At 42.9% G+C, this 17,227-nt stretch overlaps 2 protein-coding genes across 16 annotated transcripts in view; one reads left to right on the plus strand and one right to left on the minus strand.

The window, feature by feature from the left end:
• HSD17B2 (hydroxysteroid 17-beta dehydrogenase 2) overlaps window positions 1-12,325 on the minus strand; it is a 70,983-nt gene extending 58,658 nt beyond the window's left edge. Inside the window, exon 1 of one of the 2 annotated variants that reach the window (XM_082366901.1) lies at window positions 11,657-12,325. In XM_082366901.1, coding sequence (XP_082223027.1) covers window positions 11,657-11,924 — 268 coding nt within the window. In that variant the 5' untranslated portion in view covers window positions 11,925-12,325. The remainder of the gene's footprint in view (window positions 1-11,656) is intronic. The other variant, XM_082366900.1, reaches the window with a different exon arrangement.
• The window catches only part of SDR42E1 (short chain dehydrogenase/reductase family 42E, member 1), a 46,649-nt gene continuing 31,796 nt past the window's right edge, over window positions 2,375-17,227 (plus strand). For 11 of the 14 annotated variants that reach the window (XM_082366912.1, XM_082366904.1, XM_082366911.1 and 8 more), the window contains exon 1: window positions 2,375-11,202. The gene's annotated coding sequence lies outside the window, so the exon portion shown is untranslated. The remainder of the gene's footprint in view (window positions 11,203-17,227) is intronic. The other 3 variants (XM_082366907.1, XM_082366908.1, XM_082366909.1) reach the window with 2 other exon arrangements.

Consider the following 17,227-nt stretch of genomic DNA (forward strand, 5'->3'; position numbering starts at 1 on the left):
TCATGAATTCATTCCTTGAGCTTGCTGTGGGCACCATGCTTTACATATTGCCTGCCCTCGTGGAGCTCACCGTCCATCTGGCAAGATAGACTGTCAAAAGAAATCACAAAGAGCTTTGCTGAGGGTTATAGTAGGGAAAGTCTAATGTGCAGTGGCTCTCTCCTCTTCTCTACCTAGACCCAATGAGCTAGCAAGTCCTCTGATTCTCCCATCATAAGGTCCCTCCAATCAGCTGCTGCTCTCCAAACTCCTGGCCTCTGCCCCAGACTCCTAGGGGGTCTTATCTCCTCTTACTTCTTCTCACTTCTCTGAACGCTCACATGTTGCATTGCCTTGTAATGTCCTGTTCCTTATCTATCCCCCCAACTACACTGTAAGTTTATTCAGTGTAATGAATGCATGCTATTTGTCCCTGTATTCCCAGTACCCAGCACAGGGTGCTCAATAATTATTGGTGAAATAATGAATGAATAGATTCTAATCCCCTTTGCACACTACCGAAAACTTCACAAAACTCAACAGTACACAAGGTAGGTTTGAAGTAATAACCTAGAGGTAGCCAAGTGACAGCCCCAGGGCACAGTTGGGAATATTTGGAAAATAGGAACTGACTCCCTGTGAGAAGTCACCTTGCACGGGGCACTAACGGCTTCTCATGGGAAACATAACAACCCTGCTGTTGGAGAGAAACCCTAGGGAAGTCCCTGCTTGTTCAGTCCTCAAGGTTTTCTGGAGCTGCCAAGGTGAGCCTTGCTGGGTGATAGAGCTCTCCTTCCATTGCTGAGAGTCTGCTTTACCATCACACCCTAGGCCTGAATGTGGAAGCCAGAGATGCTTGAGACAGCTTAGCAGGTCTGAAACATTTGGCCATCCTTGTCCCTTTCCCCCAGAAGAGGCACACCTGCCATTCCCCTGCCTGCACTACTCTATCATCTGCTTGAACTAAAAGAAGGATAGAATACTTGCATTTAAATTCTAGCACTGCCACTTACTTATTTTATGTTATATGACCTAAGTTGTATAATCCCTTGAAAGCCTCAATTTCTTCGTCTCTGAATGGGATTAATGATAGATATTATCTCATCGATCTCTCCATCATGATTTTAGAATATGGGTATTGGGCATGTTGTGAATATTTACCCTACTTTCATATATTTAAAGCTTTGCATATATTAAAAAAATTTTCTTATGAGGTATTGTGAAAACTGACTGAAATTAGGCATGGAAAATGCTAATCACAGTGGCTGATGCAGTTTCTAACACATAGGAAGCCTCCAATACAAGGTGGTTCTCAGCAGTACAGTGAAGTCACTATCCGTGCCATCAAAGTCTTGCCATGCTGGGATTATTTTATCTATTTATTGGTTGGTTTGTATTATGTTTTTCTCCACTGGAATTAAGCTTCATGAGGGCAGAGACCTTGTCTGTCTTTGCTCCCCATTGTATGTCAAGTGTGCTCAGGGGGCAGTTGACAAGTGGTGCTTGGAAACGTGAAGACAATAACCAGTTGTGTTTCCCATCACAGCTCAAGTCAGTCACACATCCTCATCACTCTTGGCACCCCTCACACCCAGCCTAGGATTCTCATATAGAGGTAGAGACTCAGGAGGAGAGACAGCAGCTGAGCGCTATACCCAGAGCAAGGGCTCCTGATCCAATGCCCTCCAAAGACTCTCTCTCTAAGAGAAGAAGCAAAAAGACAACGCAGAGAAAAGGATCAAGACTGAGAAGAATCATGGGCGAAAACTCAAGAGGCTAGAGTGACCACATAGGGAGCTCTCAGATGAGGCCAGGGCTTAAAAGGGTAAGAACCAAACATAGGTACAGCACAGAACTAAGGGTCCTGACATGGGAGAAGCCCTACCCATGTAAGAAAAGCATCTGTAAGTGAAAACCTAGATGAGTCTGAGGCCTGCAGAAATGAGTTAACCACAGAAAGAAGGCTTGTCTTTCAAGTGATGGTTATAATGCAAAAGAGCAAAGGAGCAGGCAAAATGGAGGCCAATGAGGTAGTATTCATGAATGGTACAGAAGGCAGAATTATTACCAAACTCCTATTTCGCTTTTATCTCCTTTGCCAAGGGGATTACTAAACCGGACAAGATGGGGAAGGGTAAAAGTTATTATATTTCAGGAAGCATCTACTATGTGCCATGTAGCATACATGTATATTTGTAATCTTATTTAATCCTGAGAAGAGGTATCCGTCGTGATTCCCTTTTTCCACAGGAGGAAAACTAACCTCAGAGAGGTAAAGCAACTTGTTCAAGGGCCCAGAGCTAGTCAGTGGTCTAATACCTTCTTTTAGATATTGTGTGTGTGTGTGTGTGTGTTGGGATGAGGTTGTGGCAAGCTGGGGTAGGTAGGGGTAGGGGGTAGGTTGTGGGCAAGCTACCCACTATTGACCCCATTTAAGTTTGTAGTCAGACCTCCCTGGACCTCTATCACATAAGCCACAGTTCAGATACAGCATCCTCCATCCACAGAGCCGGTTTTCTGAGCCTAATATTAGGGCGAACACTTCTTCCTCACTGCCTATGCTTCCTTCCGTATGGAGGGATATCTATCAGTGTGACACTGGACCTTCTCTGTCTCCCACTCCTCCCTCCCCCTCGGGAGGTGGAGAAAAGCATCTGATTGGTGATTTTGACAGAAAGAACTGTACAAGACCGTTTCACTGGATGCAAAGGTCTTTCCTCTCTCTAACAGAAGAACCAAAAGGACAGTTCAGAGCAAATGATCAGGACTGAGAAATAGAGGCGAAAACTCAAGAGGGCAGAGTGTCACATGGAAGCTCTCCTCTCCTCCTCGGCATCGCCCAGCCTGCAGAGCGCCTGTGCAATTAGGCTGCGATAGCCTAGCTGTTCAACCCAAGCCCTACCTTGTGGGCAAGGCTTGAGTCTTTTCAACCCTGCCTTGACTGGGTGTACCATTAGTACTACACATCTAAGACACCTTCTCCAAGGCTTCCATCGGGAATAAAGCTGACATCTTGATTTCCACTTGTCTATGTCTATTAGTTCAGAACTCAGCTGGGGATATTAAAAAGGGAGTTATGGATTGACCCCACCAAACAAAGCAACAACGTCTAAGAAGAACCTTGCATGTATACTGATTTAATTTCACCGCATTAGTTCCAGTCTGATGTGTATTGCTCATACCGAGATGGCACCTGATGTTAAAAATGAGTTGACATCTCAAAGGAATGTCAAGAAATTGGAAATGGTCCAGAGGAGACTTAGTAGAATGGTGAAAGTTCTGGAAACCAGGTCATGGGAGGAATGAGAAAACGAATGAGAAGATTTAGTTCAAAGCAGATTTGGCTATGATATGATGCAGTCTTCACATTTTTCAAGGGCTACCGTGCAAAAGAGTGGTTTAATTAGATTATGTGACTTCCAAGGGCAGAACTGAGTACACTGTTGGATATTTTAGGGAGGCATTTTTTGGCTCATTATAAAGAAAATATTTACAACGATTAGCATTGGATAAAAGTGAAATGATTTCCCTGAGAAGGTAATGAGTTTTCCATTACAGGGGTAACCCCACTGGATTAAATGGATGATCCTGAAAAGGTCATTCAGGCATTGGGAGATGGCTGGTGGAAATAAAGTTTATCCATAGCTTGTGTAAATGCCAAAGTGGCAGAATGAGATGTTCTTTCCTCCTCATGATTTTTTTCCACCCAGTATCACAACGGGCTTGATACAAATGAGTCAGGCCAGGGGCCCCTTGCATGTGACCAGACCCTGCCTGGGGCACAGGATGCAGTGGAACCCCAGCCCCTACACCATTGTCCCTACAATGATATTTCCCTAGGATGACTTATTGGTTTACTATCTGTATGTGAACACCCACTTTCTGTGGCTTCTAGAAGCTTCTCTCAAACTTTAAGTGGGAAAAGGTGTTGGTATTGGGTGGGAGGATCCCAAGGAAGTGATTCCTTCCATCTCATATTCCAGAGCCTATTGCAATCATGCTCATTCTCATTCTTCTCTTTCCAGAGGTGGAGGACTCTTTCAGCAACCTCATCCTTTGACTATGTGGTCACCACCCTCATTCTGCCCTGTTTGGCTAAGAATGAGAGTTACCATCTACAGATAGCCCTTTATGGGTGTTATTTCTTTCCATCCTGGCAACAATCCCAGTGAGATCACTACTATGATTATCTCCATTTTACAGATAAGGAAACTGAGGTTCAGACAGGTTAATTAATTTGCCCTAGGTCAGAAAGCTAGTAAGTGGCAAGGCAGGAGCTGGTAGCCGTATCAGTCATTGTCCTAAGTGTATGGTGTTAACCACTGCAACCTACTGCCCACCCTGAATGACAGTGACCAGACCTGCACTTAGATGCACATGTGTTGTTTCAAGAGAGGAACATAGTTTTGGTTTTGTTTCTATTCCTCTCCTTAATGATGCCCAGGTTTGGTTTGACTCTATAGGCTATAGGACCTCGGTAGATGTGAATCTTTAGAAAATAGAATTCAATGAAATCCAGATCCCTTTCCAGTGTTTCAACTGCCCTATCAAAGCCTTTGATCCATAAAAGTGGAATTTGGGTTCTAGTCAATCTAAGACCATGCTGGCCACTGACTGTTTCAAATTAAAATTCATCTGGCCCAGTCCCTGGACCTTGAGTCCTCTGCACACAGAGGACATTCAAGGTTCCTAATGGCTTCTGTTTTTGAATTTTAGAATTGTTTTTCAGTACCTTTTCATGGTGGAAATGAAGTTTATCCGTAGCTTGTGTAAATGCCAAAGTGGCAGATGAGATGTTCTTTCCTCCTCATTATTTTTTCCACCCAGTATCACAACGGGCTTGTTACAAATGAGTCAGGCCAAGGGAGACCCTTGCATGTGACCAGACCCTGCCTGGCGAGCAGGATATGTATCTTTTCAATGTCCTGTTTATGGCATGAAATCCATGGGAGATGGCAATTCTGAGCACAGAGGAAGGATCTCATGATCCAGACTAGTGGGCAAGGGGTTGGGGGTCAGGGAACACCAGGGTGTGCTGCATGTAGTGAATTCCATGTTAAAGAGGAGATGCCACTTTGTGACAGTGGTGAATGGGACAGACCCAGGGGTCCCTGTATCATCCAAGATAGACATGTTTCTCCATTCCACTCTGTCTCCGCACGAGACTTCCTCATGCTCCCTGCTTACCTTGCCCCCATCTTGTCCTCTTTGGCCCCTGGATTTACTGACTTGTGTCATCCCCAGGTGTCTGTTTATCTCCATTTGTTTCAGCAAAATGGAACTATCTGAACCATCTACCCATTAACCTGCTATCTCCGGTCTTGCTTCAGAACCTTTGCCCACACCATGTCCTAGCAGATATATATTGACACCCTATGATCTAATGTAATCCCCAACTCTGAGGCTCAACATTGAACCCCAATGCTGGAAGGTAGGGGATAAGGCAAAGGAATAGCATCTGGGAAGGGTTCATCTTTAGGAGCATAAATAGGGGATGCCAAAATCTGTGGGGTAATCAAGGTTCACAGAGTGACATAAACAAATGGACAAGGCAGCTTTGGCCATGAGGGGGTAAGCAAGGATAATCCTTGATCACTTTCTGAGATAAGAACTTGTTTGTACCATGAACCCTTCTGAAGAGAGCTAAGGACAGAGCCATAGAGGCCACCTAGTGGGAGGGGTAGGAAGAAGGACCCGGAGGAGTCAAAGGATGGAGAAGTGGGGGAGAAGCATGGACATGTAGTATCCCAGAAGGCAAAGGAGGCCGTGTCAAGAAGGAAAATATGGTCAGCAGTGCTGGAGTAGAAACCAAGCTCTGGGGACTAGGAGGGCACCAGTGACCCTTGGGAGAGCAGCTTCAGCAGCCTGCTGGGAGGGGTTGGGGGTGTGACCAGAGGACAGTCTGTTCGTGCCACATCCTGGGTGAGCAGGAGCGTGCTTAGAACCAAGTCACCACGAAGCCCTGTCCAGAGCAAGCCAACAATGAAGTCACTGTAGAACAATGGGGCCTTCAGAGCTCAGCCATGTCACTCTGCCCTTTCTACACAGGTGACCCCAGCAAAAAGAACCGGCAGAGATAAGTACCTAAGCAAGTGGGCAGATTGGCACAAACCCATTGTGTCTAACCAATGACCACGAAAATGGGAGGACATTTCACGAGCTTGGTTCATTCATTCACGGCTCACTCACTCATTAACATTGTATTGGGTCTAACGTGCTCAGAGACTGAGGAGAGACTTGGTTATAAAAAACATCTGGTCCCTGCCATCAAACAGCTTATGATACATTTGGGGGACTTCATTCCATGAGAGTATCCGCCAACCTAAACACGTCATCTAGAATGCCTAATAAAGTCACTGTTCAAACCTGTACAAAATTACCCAAGTTAGCAATCCCTTTTTTATGCCTCTCTGTAGAGGGCTAAGGTTAAGCTCAAACTGAATGATAGAAGAGGATATGTGCTCATAAAAAAAAAAAAAAATCTGACAGACCGACTGAATTATAGACTCACTGAGGACAGTATTGATTCATACAATATATACCAATGACCTCTTCCCTTGTAATATTAACCATCACTGTATTGCTTGTGTTTCTCCATCCTCCTTCTCCAAACCTAATCAAGGTCTAGGTCTGTATTTCCAACTGCCAATGACTTTTCACCTGCACTGCCCCCTCACTGCCCTCAAACTCAAACCCGAAGTCAAATTCACCATATGTCATCTCTCAGTTATCACCCTTTTCAAAGGTTTCCCCATCCATGGTGCCTTCATTTTATCTTCTCTCATGAGCATATCTTGCATCCAGTCAATTGCCAAGTTCTGTATCAAGCAGAGTCTTGTGCACATAAAAGATGTTCAACACTCACTTGCCGATGAATGGACACATTTTATATCCTGGAAAGCTTTGTAGGCTACTAGTAACTGTAGCTATAACACTGATAATAACAGTGGTTAAGAAAAAGGCTTTGGGTGGCAAATGGGTCTGATCTGGGTTTAGTCCCATCTCTGCTGCTTAGTAGTTCAGGGACTTTGGACACCGTTTCCTCATTCATGTTAGTTATTAGGGTTATGGGAATCAAATATAAAAGGTATGTAAAGCTCTGAGTGCAGAGATGTTATTTGCTTTAGTCCCTAGTCCACTGTCAATGTTTATCCATTTCAGTAGTCTACCATTAAAGTCAAAGGAGCCCAAATCCCAGGCTGATGCCAACAGTATTCCATTTTAGAACCTTAATTAGACTATCTAATAAGCCCTAGAAGGGGGTCACCATCGACCTAGACACTTTGTTTGGAGCATAAGATAAAGACTTCCACATCAAACATATCTTTCTTCCCCTCCCTGATCTCTCTTCCATTGTACCCAATTTCGAAAATTCCAATTAAAATTATTCAACTCAACAAATTTTAATGAGGGCTAGATGTGTGTCATACCTTATTAACCAGTTAGCCTGGAAGACCTCATTTTCTCTGTAGAAAGCTACTTTTCAGTTCCTAATGAGGCCCCTCCTGCACCCAACACTGGGACCCATGGCACTCTGGGAACCCTCCTGAAGGCACCCTCTGTACCCCACCTCATGGCTACAGTAAGCTGTGGCCATATCTGTCCCAGTGGACTAGGAAAGCCTCCAGGTGTCTGCCTTGCACACAGCAGATGCCAAATCAGTAGTTAACTTTCGAGATGGGCGAGAAACACTGGAGGGGCCAGGATGAAAGCCCTGAGGGTGGAAAATCAGTTACTTGTGTATCTTCTACCAGGTTCAAAGGGTAGGCTGAGAATGACAATGCACAACCTCAGAAGAAGAGGAAGGAACCCCCAGGGGACGTGGGTCCAAAGTTAAGGAAAACTGGGAACTCAGATCCCATCGCCCAACAACCTAACAACTGCATGGTCTTTAACTTTCTTCCCCCACTGCTTCTGGACAATACATGGCACATACCAAGGACTCAATCAATAGTTGAATGAATAGAATGAATAAATGGATGTTTCTTCTTTCCATTTCGTTGTCAGCTGTTCTTTTTTCTTTTTGTTCTCTTCTTATTCTCCCTAACCTCAACGCTCACCTTGTCAACACACAGAATCTCCTATCTTCCTCCCTTCCTCTCCCTCTCTCATCTACTAACTCCATCTATGAGAGTGTGTGTGTGTGTGTGTGTGTGTGTGTGTATGTGTATCATTTCCAGTTTACAGAGGAGAAAGCAAAAGTTCAAAAGCCTAAAACTGGGTACTTTCAGGGATCACACTTCTAGTAAGAGGTATGTAGCAGACGTCATGCTGCCCCAGATCCCTTGACCATTTTTTGGTGCTCTAATCCATACCACCTTCACTCCCAGCCACCTGAACCTGCGACTTTGTCCAAGGGCTGCCCAGGATGCTGGGGTCCTTTTTGCTAGTGACCATGGAGAGCCAGAAGTGCCTGGAGTTTAAGCCTCCCCTCCTACCACCAAAGAGGATGGGGGTGACAGCCCTTAACTAATGATTGACAGGTGTGGGGGTATAAGGAGTACAGCTCCCTGGCCCACAATGGGGATGGCTCTCACCTGTGACCCCCCCCCCCCGCCCCCCAGTGCCTCCAGATCTGCCCCGGGCGATTAAGCCAACATGGAACCCTCAGCAGGCTTCTCTTGATGCTGAACCCGGGCTTGGCCTCCTCCCATTCCCTGTCCATCTTCCTTACTCTGGGACCTCTGTTCCTTGGAGAACTTCCTAATAAATCCCTTTCACACAAATCTTCATCTCAAGCCCTGCCCCTGGAGAGCCTACCCTAAGGCAAAGTAAATGCAAGATTCAAAGCCAGGCCTGTCAGACTTCAACATTCTTTTCACTGTATTGTGCTTGAGATGCTATTGCAATCTTGTGGACCTGTTCTTCACGAATCTTGTAGTTATTTTAAAAATTGAATGGCTGCTGTGGCTTCAGGGGCCTTGAGGACAAATGTGTGTTCAAATGCCCTGTGCTTGCTTATTTCTTCTTCTTGCTATAAGTATATGTCTCAGAGACAAAAGACCTTTATCTTAGCAAAGTGAAGTAGGGGACTCAAAGAAAAGAAGTTTTTTTGAAATTGTTCTTGTCATTGTCCTATACCTGGGTCCATAATTAAGTAGGCACTAAAATGGACTTTCCCCTTTTAACATAATCTCTTTGTTAAATATTTTTGTTATGTAAGTTACATAACTATATTAGAATAATTCTAAGGGAAAAACAAATCCAAGTACTCTGATCCAACCATTCACAGACTGTTTCCTTCCAGTGTTTTCCTCTTCATGTGACATAGATGCAGTCTTATCCAAACACCTAGATCCCCGGAGTGTTTTCTCTTAGTTCAGTTTCCATGTTATAACACAGTCCTGTGGTTGTCGTTTTTAATTGTTGCCTATTTTTACATCCAGAGGATATACCGTAATTTGTCACCATTTCGGGTTTTCTTTTTTTTTCATTTTTAATGACATTTATTGTTTTCTTTCTAATTTTACAATGTTGTCACCATTTTGATTGCTTTTGATATTTCACAATTTTAAATAAGGTTGTGTTGAACAACTTTGTGAATGTGCCATTTTGGTTTGCATCTACCCTTTTTTTACATTTCAGATTATTTCTTTAAGAGAAATGTCCAAATCTTAAATTATCGGATAAAGGAATAATATTTATGGTTTTGACGTATACTGAGACATTTCTCTCTGTATCCCCCGACACTAAAATGTGTACCAATTTATAACATAAGCCAACCTGAAACAAAAATTACTCCAAGTCACGATGACTCATTTTTTAATGAGTTTTGGCCTAACTAAATGAAGTCATTTAAAATTTCCCTATTTAGTACAAAGGTCTTGAAAGCGTCTCTAGAATTATGTGGAATCTATGGCATTCCTCATGAAAATGACAAAGAACCTGAAAGGCACATTTCAGTCAGCCTTAATGTATGTCGTTCCTTTCTTAATTCTAAACTTTCTAATTGCTAAGCATTTCATTGAGGGATTAGTCATTGGGCTCAAGTTGCCTAATTGAATCAGTCATTTTCCATGACACTGAACACAAGTCAGGACATTTCAATGGCTGATGTGAACTAACTGAATTGGGTGTGTACTTGGTGCGTTTCTGCATGCCTACATCTTCAAAAGCAGAGGATAAAGAACATTGACAAGACAAACAAGCAAGAGATAATTCCTATTTTCTCGGTTACCTTGAAGTTTGCCTCTGTTTATCCTAAGCTTTCGTATTCTTATCTATGAGCCTTAGAAGTGCTGCTCGCTGAAATTGATTTCCCAGGAATATTTGGACCTCCAGGAGATCATGTTTCATTAGTGTCAACCACAGCATCGCCATTATTTTCTTTAACATGCTTAATTGTTCTGTCTTCTTTCGGGCAAGTGGAAAAGTACAAAAAATAACTTTGACCTAGAATTACTCTGAAGACCATGGGTACTTGCTACTACACACAGAACAGAAAAATTTATACTGCTGTTATAGCTTTTCACCCAGCCAGCCCCAGAGAATTCAAGTAGAACAGTGGAAAACACAGCCAGTCTTCTGGATGCATGATTCCAGGTGATACCAGACATTCACAGAGATAAGCGTCCCATGGATCAGCTGAATTTTCTACCTTTGAACTGTTTTGGTTATTTTTGTTTTTCATCGCAGAAGCTTTATTTCTGCAGCACTTCAAAACTCCAACAAGGGCCAACTTGCATCTCATTTTAAGAGAGAATTTCACTATTGAGTTAAAGTCAAAGGCAAGATAGACAAGTCACTTTCTAGTCCATTTCTCATTGAACTGGGAAACCGCCTGATTTGCTTCTGTTCACCACTCCCTGTTTGCCTTCACTCCCGCAGGTCACAGCCTGGGGGTGGGGGCCAGGGAATGGGGTGATGACCTCCCGGCAAACGATTCTACAGCTGGTATCCTCACCTTGGCTGGGCTTTCTGGGTTAGGATAACGCTGGGTGATCCTAATTAAAGCCCTATCCAAGCTCAAACTTCACAACCAAACAAACCAGTTTTACAACACCCAGGAATTTAATTTGGCCTCACACTTGCAGCGGAAAAAGAAACACAAAAGAAGGAAAAAGCTGGCAGCTCAGCCAACAAGCAGCCGCCTTCTGGACACACTGCCAGCTTGATCCAATTAGTAAATATTAGTGGTCCAATGACAGATCTGAAGACAAAGGTTCAGATGAGACCCAAGGTTCTTGACAGCAGTCGGGGAAAACCGCAAAATTTCCAGCCCAGGTAAGTCTCTTTGATCTTTAAAAAAATGAAGCAAGGTACAAGGATAACCTAAATTTGACAGCTTTTTTGCGCACCTAGGGAATAAGAGGCCAAGTCTAGAACGCAGCTGAACATTAATCTCAGAACGAAATTTGGTTTAAGCTTTAAAAAACCGAGGCGACAATCCTGGCTACAACGAAACAAACCGCGTTCACTTACTCATACACATGCTGGGAAATTAACAAACTCGTGGCTTAGGTGCACGTCCCCTTCCCAGTCCCTCTCACCATCAGCCCCTCAAGTGCACCTCCTAAAGAAAGCAAACCGAAACAGTGTAGTGAAAGACACTGGGGAAGTGCTTTCATTTACTCCATGCCAAGTATTTTCTTCTTAAAACTAATCTGAAAGAGTCCCCGTAAGGCAAAGCAAGTGTCAGTTCCTGCCCTGAGGGAGAATCGCAGTGCCGTCTGCTTACCTGTGATCAGCACCGCCTTTTGATCCGCAGGTAACAACTCTTGGCCAGAAAAGTAAGTATATACGAGGAAACATGACAGGGAGAAGAGGATCAAGCCCCAGAAGAGGGACAGCCTGAGCAGGCAAGCCCCTCCCCAGAGGCCCGCCAGGCAGACCACCTTTCTCCCCACCTGCCCTTGGCTCTTCTTGAGTTTGCAAAAAATTGTTCCTCCCAGCACTGCGGTGACAGTCAGGCAAAGCCATCCTGGCTCAGAGAAGAAAGTGCCCATTCTCAGAGACTCTCTGCTCCTTTCCGTGCTCAGGGCCAGTGAGTCAAGTGGGCAAAGACAGGCTGCAGGCAGCCTGGGTTATATGAACGGAGAGGCAAGAAGGGAGGGGGAGAAAACAGCCCCGGAACACGTTGAATGAGCATGAATTAAGCATACTCATACAGCCACATATTTCCTGGTGGGTAATTTAAACCAGTCTGCAGTTTAATATAAATACTAGAGCACTTCCTATTTGACTGCTCCCCGCACGCCCACTTCACACACAACACAGACGCATACTCACCCACAACAAACACGCATTTTTTTTTAATGACCTCTGGAGAGATAACTAGTTGGGTAATAATTGACAGAATTCAATCTGTCTGAACAGTGAATAACAAAACCTCTAGCTCGCAGGAAGTCTCTTCTGCTTTAGGAGCCTGTGGTGTGTCTGTGTGTGGAGCCCTTTTCCTGACTCAAGTGTGTGTGTGTGTGTGTGTGTGTGTGTGTGTGTGTGTGTGTGTGCATCACTGATTTTGCCCACATCTGCGGGACTCCTGCCATCCCCCACTAGAGTCAGGCTGAAGGGTTAGATGGAAAGAGAATATAGAAGTAGAGGAAGAGATTCTTGGCAGATGAGAACTGCTTTGGTCTCGCCAGAGGAAAGATAGGCCAGGGAGAGATAACACAATAATAACAATATAAATAATGGTCAATACCTATTGGTACTTATTTGCGCCAGGGGCCATGTTCAGCTGAGACCCTATTCTCTGCCAAGCTCTGCTCCAGGCACTGGCACTCAACAGTCAATATGTGCAGTCTCTTTGAACACTATGTCTCTATGAAGTAAGTTCTATTACTGTAGTAATTTTAGGGGTGAGCACCCTGAGGCACAGAGAGGTTAAGAGACTTGCCCAAGATCACACAGAAGTGGAAACAAGCAGCCTTGTTTCAGAGCTTTATGCTCTAACCACTCTACGGCCTGCCTTAGGAAAAAAGCAAAAGACAGTTAGTACATTATGTACTAGCCTTTCTTCACTTTAGCCTCATTTGAACCATGAAATATTTCAAGGTGGATGTTATTATGCACATTTTACAGAGAGGAAAACTGAGGCTGGAAGAGGATAAGTTACTTAAGTAAGAGTAGTGGGTCCAGACCCACACCCATGACTTAGCTGGATGCGGGATAGTTATGGCTCTCTGCTGGGGGCCTCAGCACTTTGTCAGTGGCTCCCATGCTGGGGCTGGGGCCAAACACCCATGTGGGTTTCCTGATGGTGCACACCCACAAAGGATGGAGCAAATCTCCTGGTGGCAGCCTACGTGGCTTTCCAGCTGCTCAGTCCTGGGGCTCCCAAGGAGAAGGCAAACCCTGCCGTGATGTAGAAGCCTAGGTAAGGATGCTTCTCGCCCTCTGATGGGGAAGGTGGTATGCTATATTGAGAACATGAGCTTTATTTTTTATTTTTTTATTTTTATCTTTTAATTGAATATAGTTGATTTACAATGTTGTGTTAATTTCTGCTGTTCAGCAAAGTGATTTAGTTATACATACATATAGATACATTCTTTTTTAAATATTATTTTCCATTATGGTTTATCATAGGTTATTGAATACATTACTCTGTGCTCTACAGTAGGACCTGTTGTTTATCCATTCTATATATAATAGCTTACATCTGCTAACCCTAGCTTCCCACTCCATCCCTCCCCTAATCCTCTCCCCCTTGTCAACCACAAGTTTGTTCTCTATGTCCGTAAGTCAGTTTCACAGACATGTTCATTTGTGTCATATTTTAGATTCCACATATAAGTGATATCATATGGTATTTGTCTTTCTTTTTCTGACTTACTTCCACCTGACTGAGTTGAATTGGATCTCCTTTTCATCCACATCATTCTGTCTTAGAGCTTTCCTTGAGATCTTCCTTGCTTGGCCAATGTTCCATTTCTGGCAAACTTGCACTTAACTTTACAGGGGGAAGGAGCCAATTGGATCAACTCATTCTTATTAATGATGCCAATGAGTCAATGTGTTGCTTCCTTCTGCCAGTAGAGGTGCCTTTTTGAAGGCGCCTTCTGAAGACAACATATCTTACCCAAAAGGGAGGATTTCTCAACCCCGGGAAGGGGGGGAATGCTGAGAATCCTGGAATGTATACTTTCTTAGAGTCTATGGCTCTTGAGTTGAAACGGGAATTTGAAGAAGTAACGTCCCATCTAAAACAGGGATTCTCTCTGTAACATCCCCACCAAGTGGTCATCTTGTCTACTGCCTGTACGCCTCTCATAACAGGCACTGCAAAGCCTTTGAAGGTGACTTTCCAGTTCAGGACAGCTTGGAGTATTAGAAAGATCTCCTCTTGCGAAGTAAAAACTGACACTGCAGAAATACAAAGGATCATGACAGATTACTACAAGTAACTATATGCCAATAAAATGGACAACCTGGAAGAAATGGACAAATTCTTAGAAAAGCACAACCTTCTGAGACTGAACCAGGAAGAAATAGAAAATATAAAGAGACCAATCACAAGCACTGACATTGAGACTGTAATTAAAAATCTTTCAACAAACAAAGGCCCAGGACCAGATGGCTTCACAGGCAAATTCTATGAAACATTTAGAGAACAGCTAACACCTATCCTTCTCAAACTCTTCCAAAATATAGCAGAGGGAGGAACACTCCCAAACTCATTCTATGAGACCACCATCACCCTGATACCAAAACCAGACAAAGATGTCACAAAGAAAGAAAACTACAGGCCAATATCACTGATGAACATAGATGCAAAAATCCTCAACAAAATACTAGCAAACAGAATCCAACAGCACATTAAAAGGATCATCCACCATGATCAAGTGGGGTTTATCCCAGGAATGCAAGGATTCTTCAGTATACACAAATCAATCAATGGGTTACAGCATATTAACAAATTGAAGGAGAAAAACCATATGATCATCTCAATAGATGCAGAAAAAGCTTTTGACAAAATTCAACAACCATTTATAATAAAAACCCTCCAGAAAGTAGGCAGAGAGGGATCTTACCTCAACATAATAAAGGCCATATATGACAAACCTACAGCCAACATCATTCTCAATGGTGAAAAACTGAAACATTTCCTCTAAGATCAGGAACAAGACAAGGTTGCCCACTCTCACCACTATTATTCAACATAGTTTTGGAAGTTTTAACCACAGCAATCAGAGAAGAAAAAGAAATAAAAGGAATCCAAATTGGAAGAGAAGAAGTAAAGCTGTCACTGTTTGCAGATGACATGATACTATACATAGAGAATCCTAAAGATGCCACCAGAAAACTACTAGGGCTAATCAATGAATCTGGTAAAGTTGCAGGATACAAAATTAATGCACAGAAATCTCTTGCATTCCTATACACTAATGATGAAAAATCTGAAAGAGAAATTAAGGAAACAATCCCATTTACCACTGCAACAAAAAGAATAAAATACCTAGGAATAAACCTACCTAGGGAGACCAAAGACCTGTATGCAGAAAACTATAAGACACTGATGAAAGAAATTAAAGATGATACCAACAGATGGAGAGATATACCATGTTCTTGGATTGGAAGAATCAACATTGTGAAAATGACTGTACTACACAAAGCAATCTACAGATTCAGTGCAATCCCTATCAAACTGCCAGTGGCATTTTTCACAGAACTAGAACAAAAAATTTCAAAATTTGTGTGGAAATACAAAAGACCCCGAATAGCCAAAGCAATCTTGAGAAAGAAAAATGGAGCTGGAGGAATCAGGCTCCCTGACTTCAGACTATACTACAAAGCTACAGTAATCAAGACAGTATGGTACTGGTACAAAAACAGAAATATAGATCAATGGAACAGGATAGAAAGCCCAGAGATAAACCCACGCACATATGGTCACCTTATCTTTGATAAAGGAGGCAAGAATATACAATGGAGAAAAGACAGCCTCTTCAGCAAGTGGTGCTGGGAAAACTAGACAGCTACATATAAAAGAATGAAATTAGAACACTACTTAACACCATACACAAAAAGAAACTCAAAATGGATTAAAGACCTAAATGTAAGGTCAGACACTATAAAACTCTTAGAGGAAAACATAGGCAGAACACTCTATGACATAAATCACAGCAAGATCCTTTTTGACCCACCTCCTAGAGAAATGGAAATAAAAACAAAAGTAAGCAAATGGGACCTAATGAAACTTAAAAGCTTTTGCACAGCAAAGGAAACCATAAACAAGAACAAAAGCCAACCCTCAGAATGAGAGAAAATATTTGCAAATGAAGCAACTGGCAAAGGATTAATGTCCAAAATTTACAAGCAGCTCATGCAGCTCAATATCAAAAAAACAAACAACCCAATCCAAAAATAGGTAGAAGACCTAAATAGACATTTCTCCAAAGAAGATATACAGATTGCCAACAAACACATGAAAGGATGCTCAACATCACTAATCATTAGAGAAATGCAAATCAAAACTACAATGAGGTATTACCTCACACCAGTCAGAATGGCCATCATCAAAAAATCTGCAAACAATAAATGCTGGAGAGGGTGTGGAGAAAAGGGAACCCTCTTGCACTGTTGGTGGGAATGTAAATTGATATAGCCACTATGGAGAACAGTATGGAGGTTCCTTAAAAAACTAAAAATAGAACTATCATACACCCCAGCAATTCCACTACTGGACATATACCCTGAGAAAACCATAATTCAAAAGGAGTCATGTACCACAATGTTCATTGCAGCTCTGTTTACAATATCCAGGACATGGAAGCAACCTAAGGGTCCATCGACGGATGAATGGATAAAGAAGATGTGGCACATGTATACAATGGAATATTACTCAGCCACCAAAAGAAATGAAATTGAGTTATTTGTAGTGAGGTGGAGGGACCTAGAGACTGTCATACGGAGTGAAGTAAGTCAGAAAGAGAAAAATAAATACTGTATGCTAACACATATATATGGAACCTTAAAAAAAAAAAAAGGTTCTGAGGAACCTAGGGGCAGGACAGGAATAAAGATGCAGACGTAAAGAATGGACTTGAGGACACGGGGAGGGGGAAGGGTAAGCTGGGACGAAATGAAAGGGTGACATAGACTTATATATACTACCAAATGTAAAATAGATAGCTAGTGGGAAGCAGCCGCATAGCACAGGGAGATCAGTTCAGTGTTTTGTGACCACCTAGAAGGGTGGGATAGGGAGGGTGGGAGGGAGACGCAAGAGGGAGGGGATATGGGGATATATGTATATGTATAGCTGATTCACTTTGTTATAAAGCAGAAACTAACACACCATTGT

The sequence above is a fragment of the Balaenoptera borealis genome, assembly GCF_965194805.1.
Source record: "Balaenoptera borealis genome assembly, chromosome: 19".
Classification (NCBI taxonomy): domain Eukaryota; kingdom Metazoa; phylum Chordata; class Mammalia; order Artiodactyla; family Balaenopteridae; genus Balaenoptera; species Balaenoptera borealis.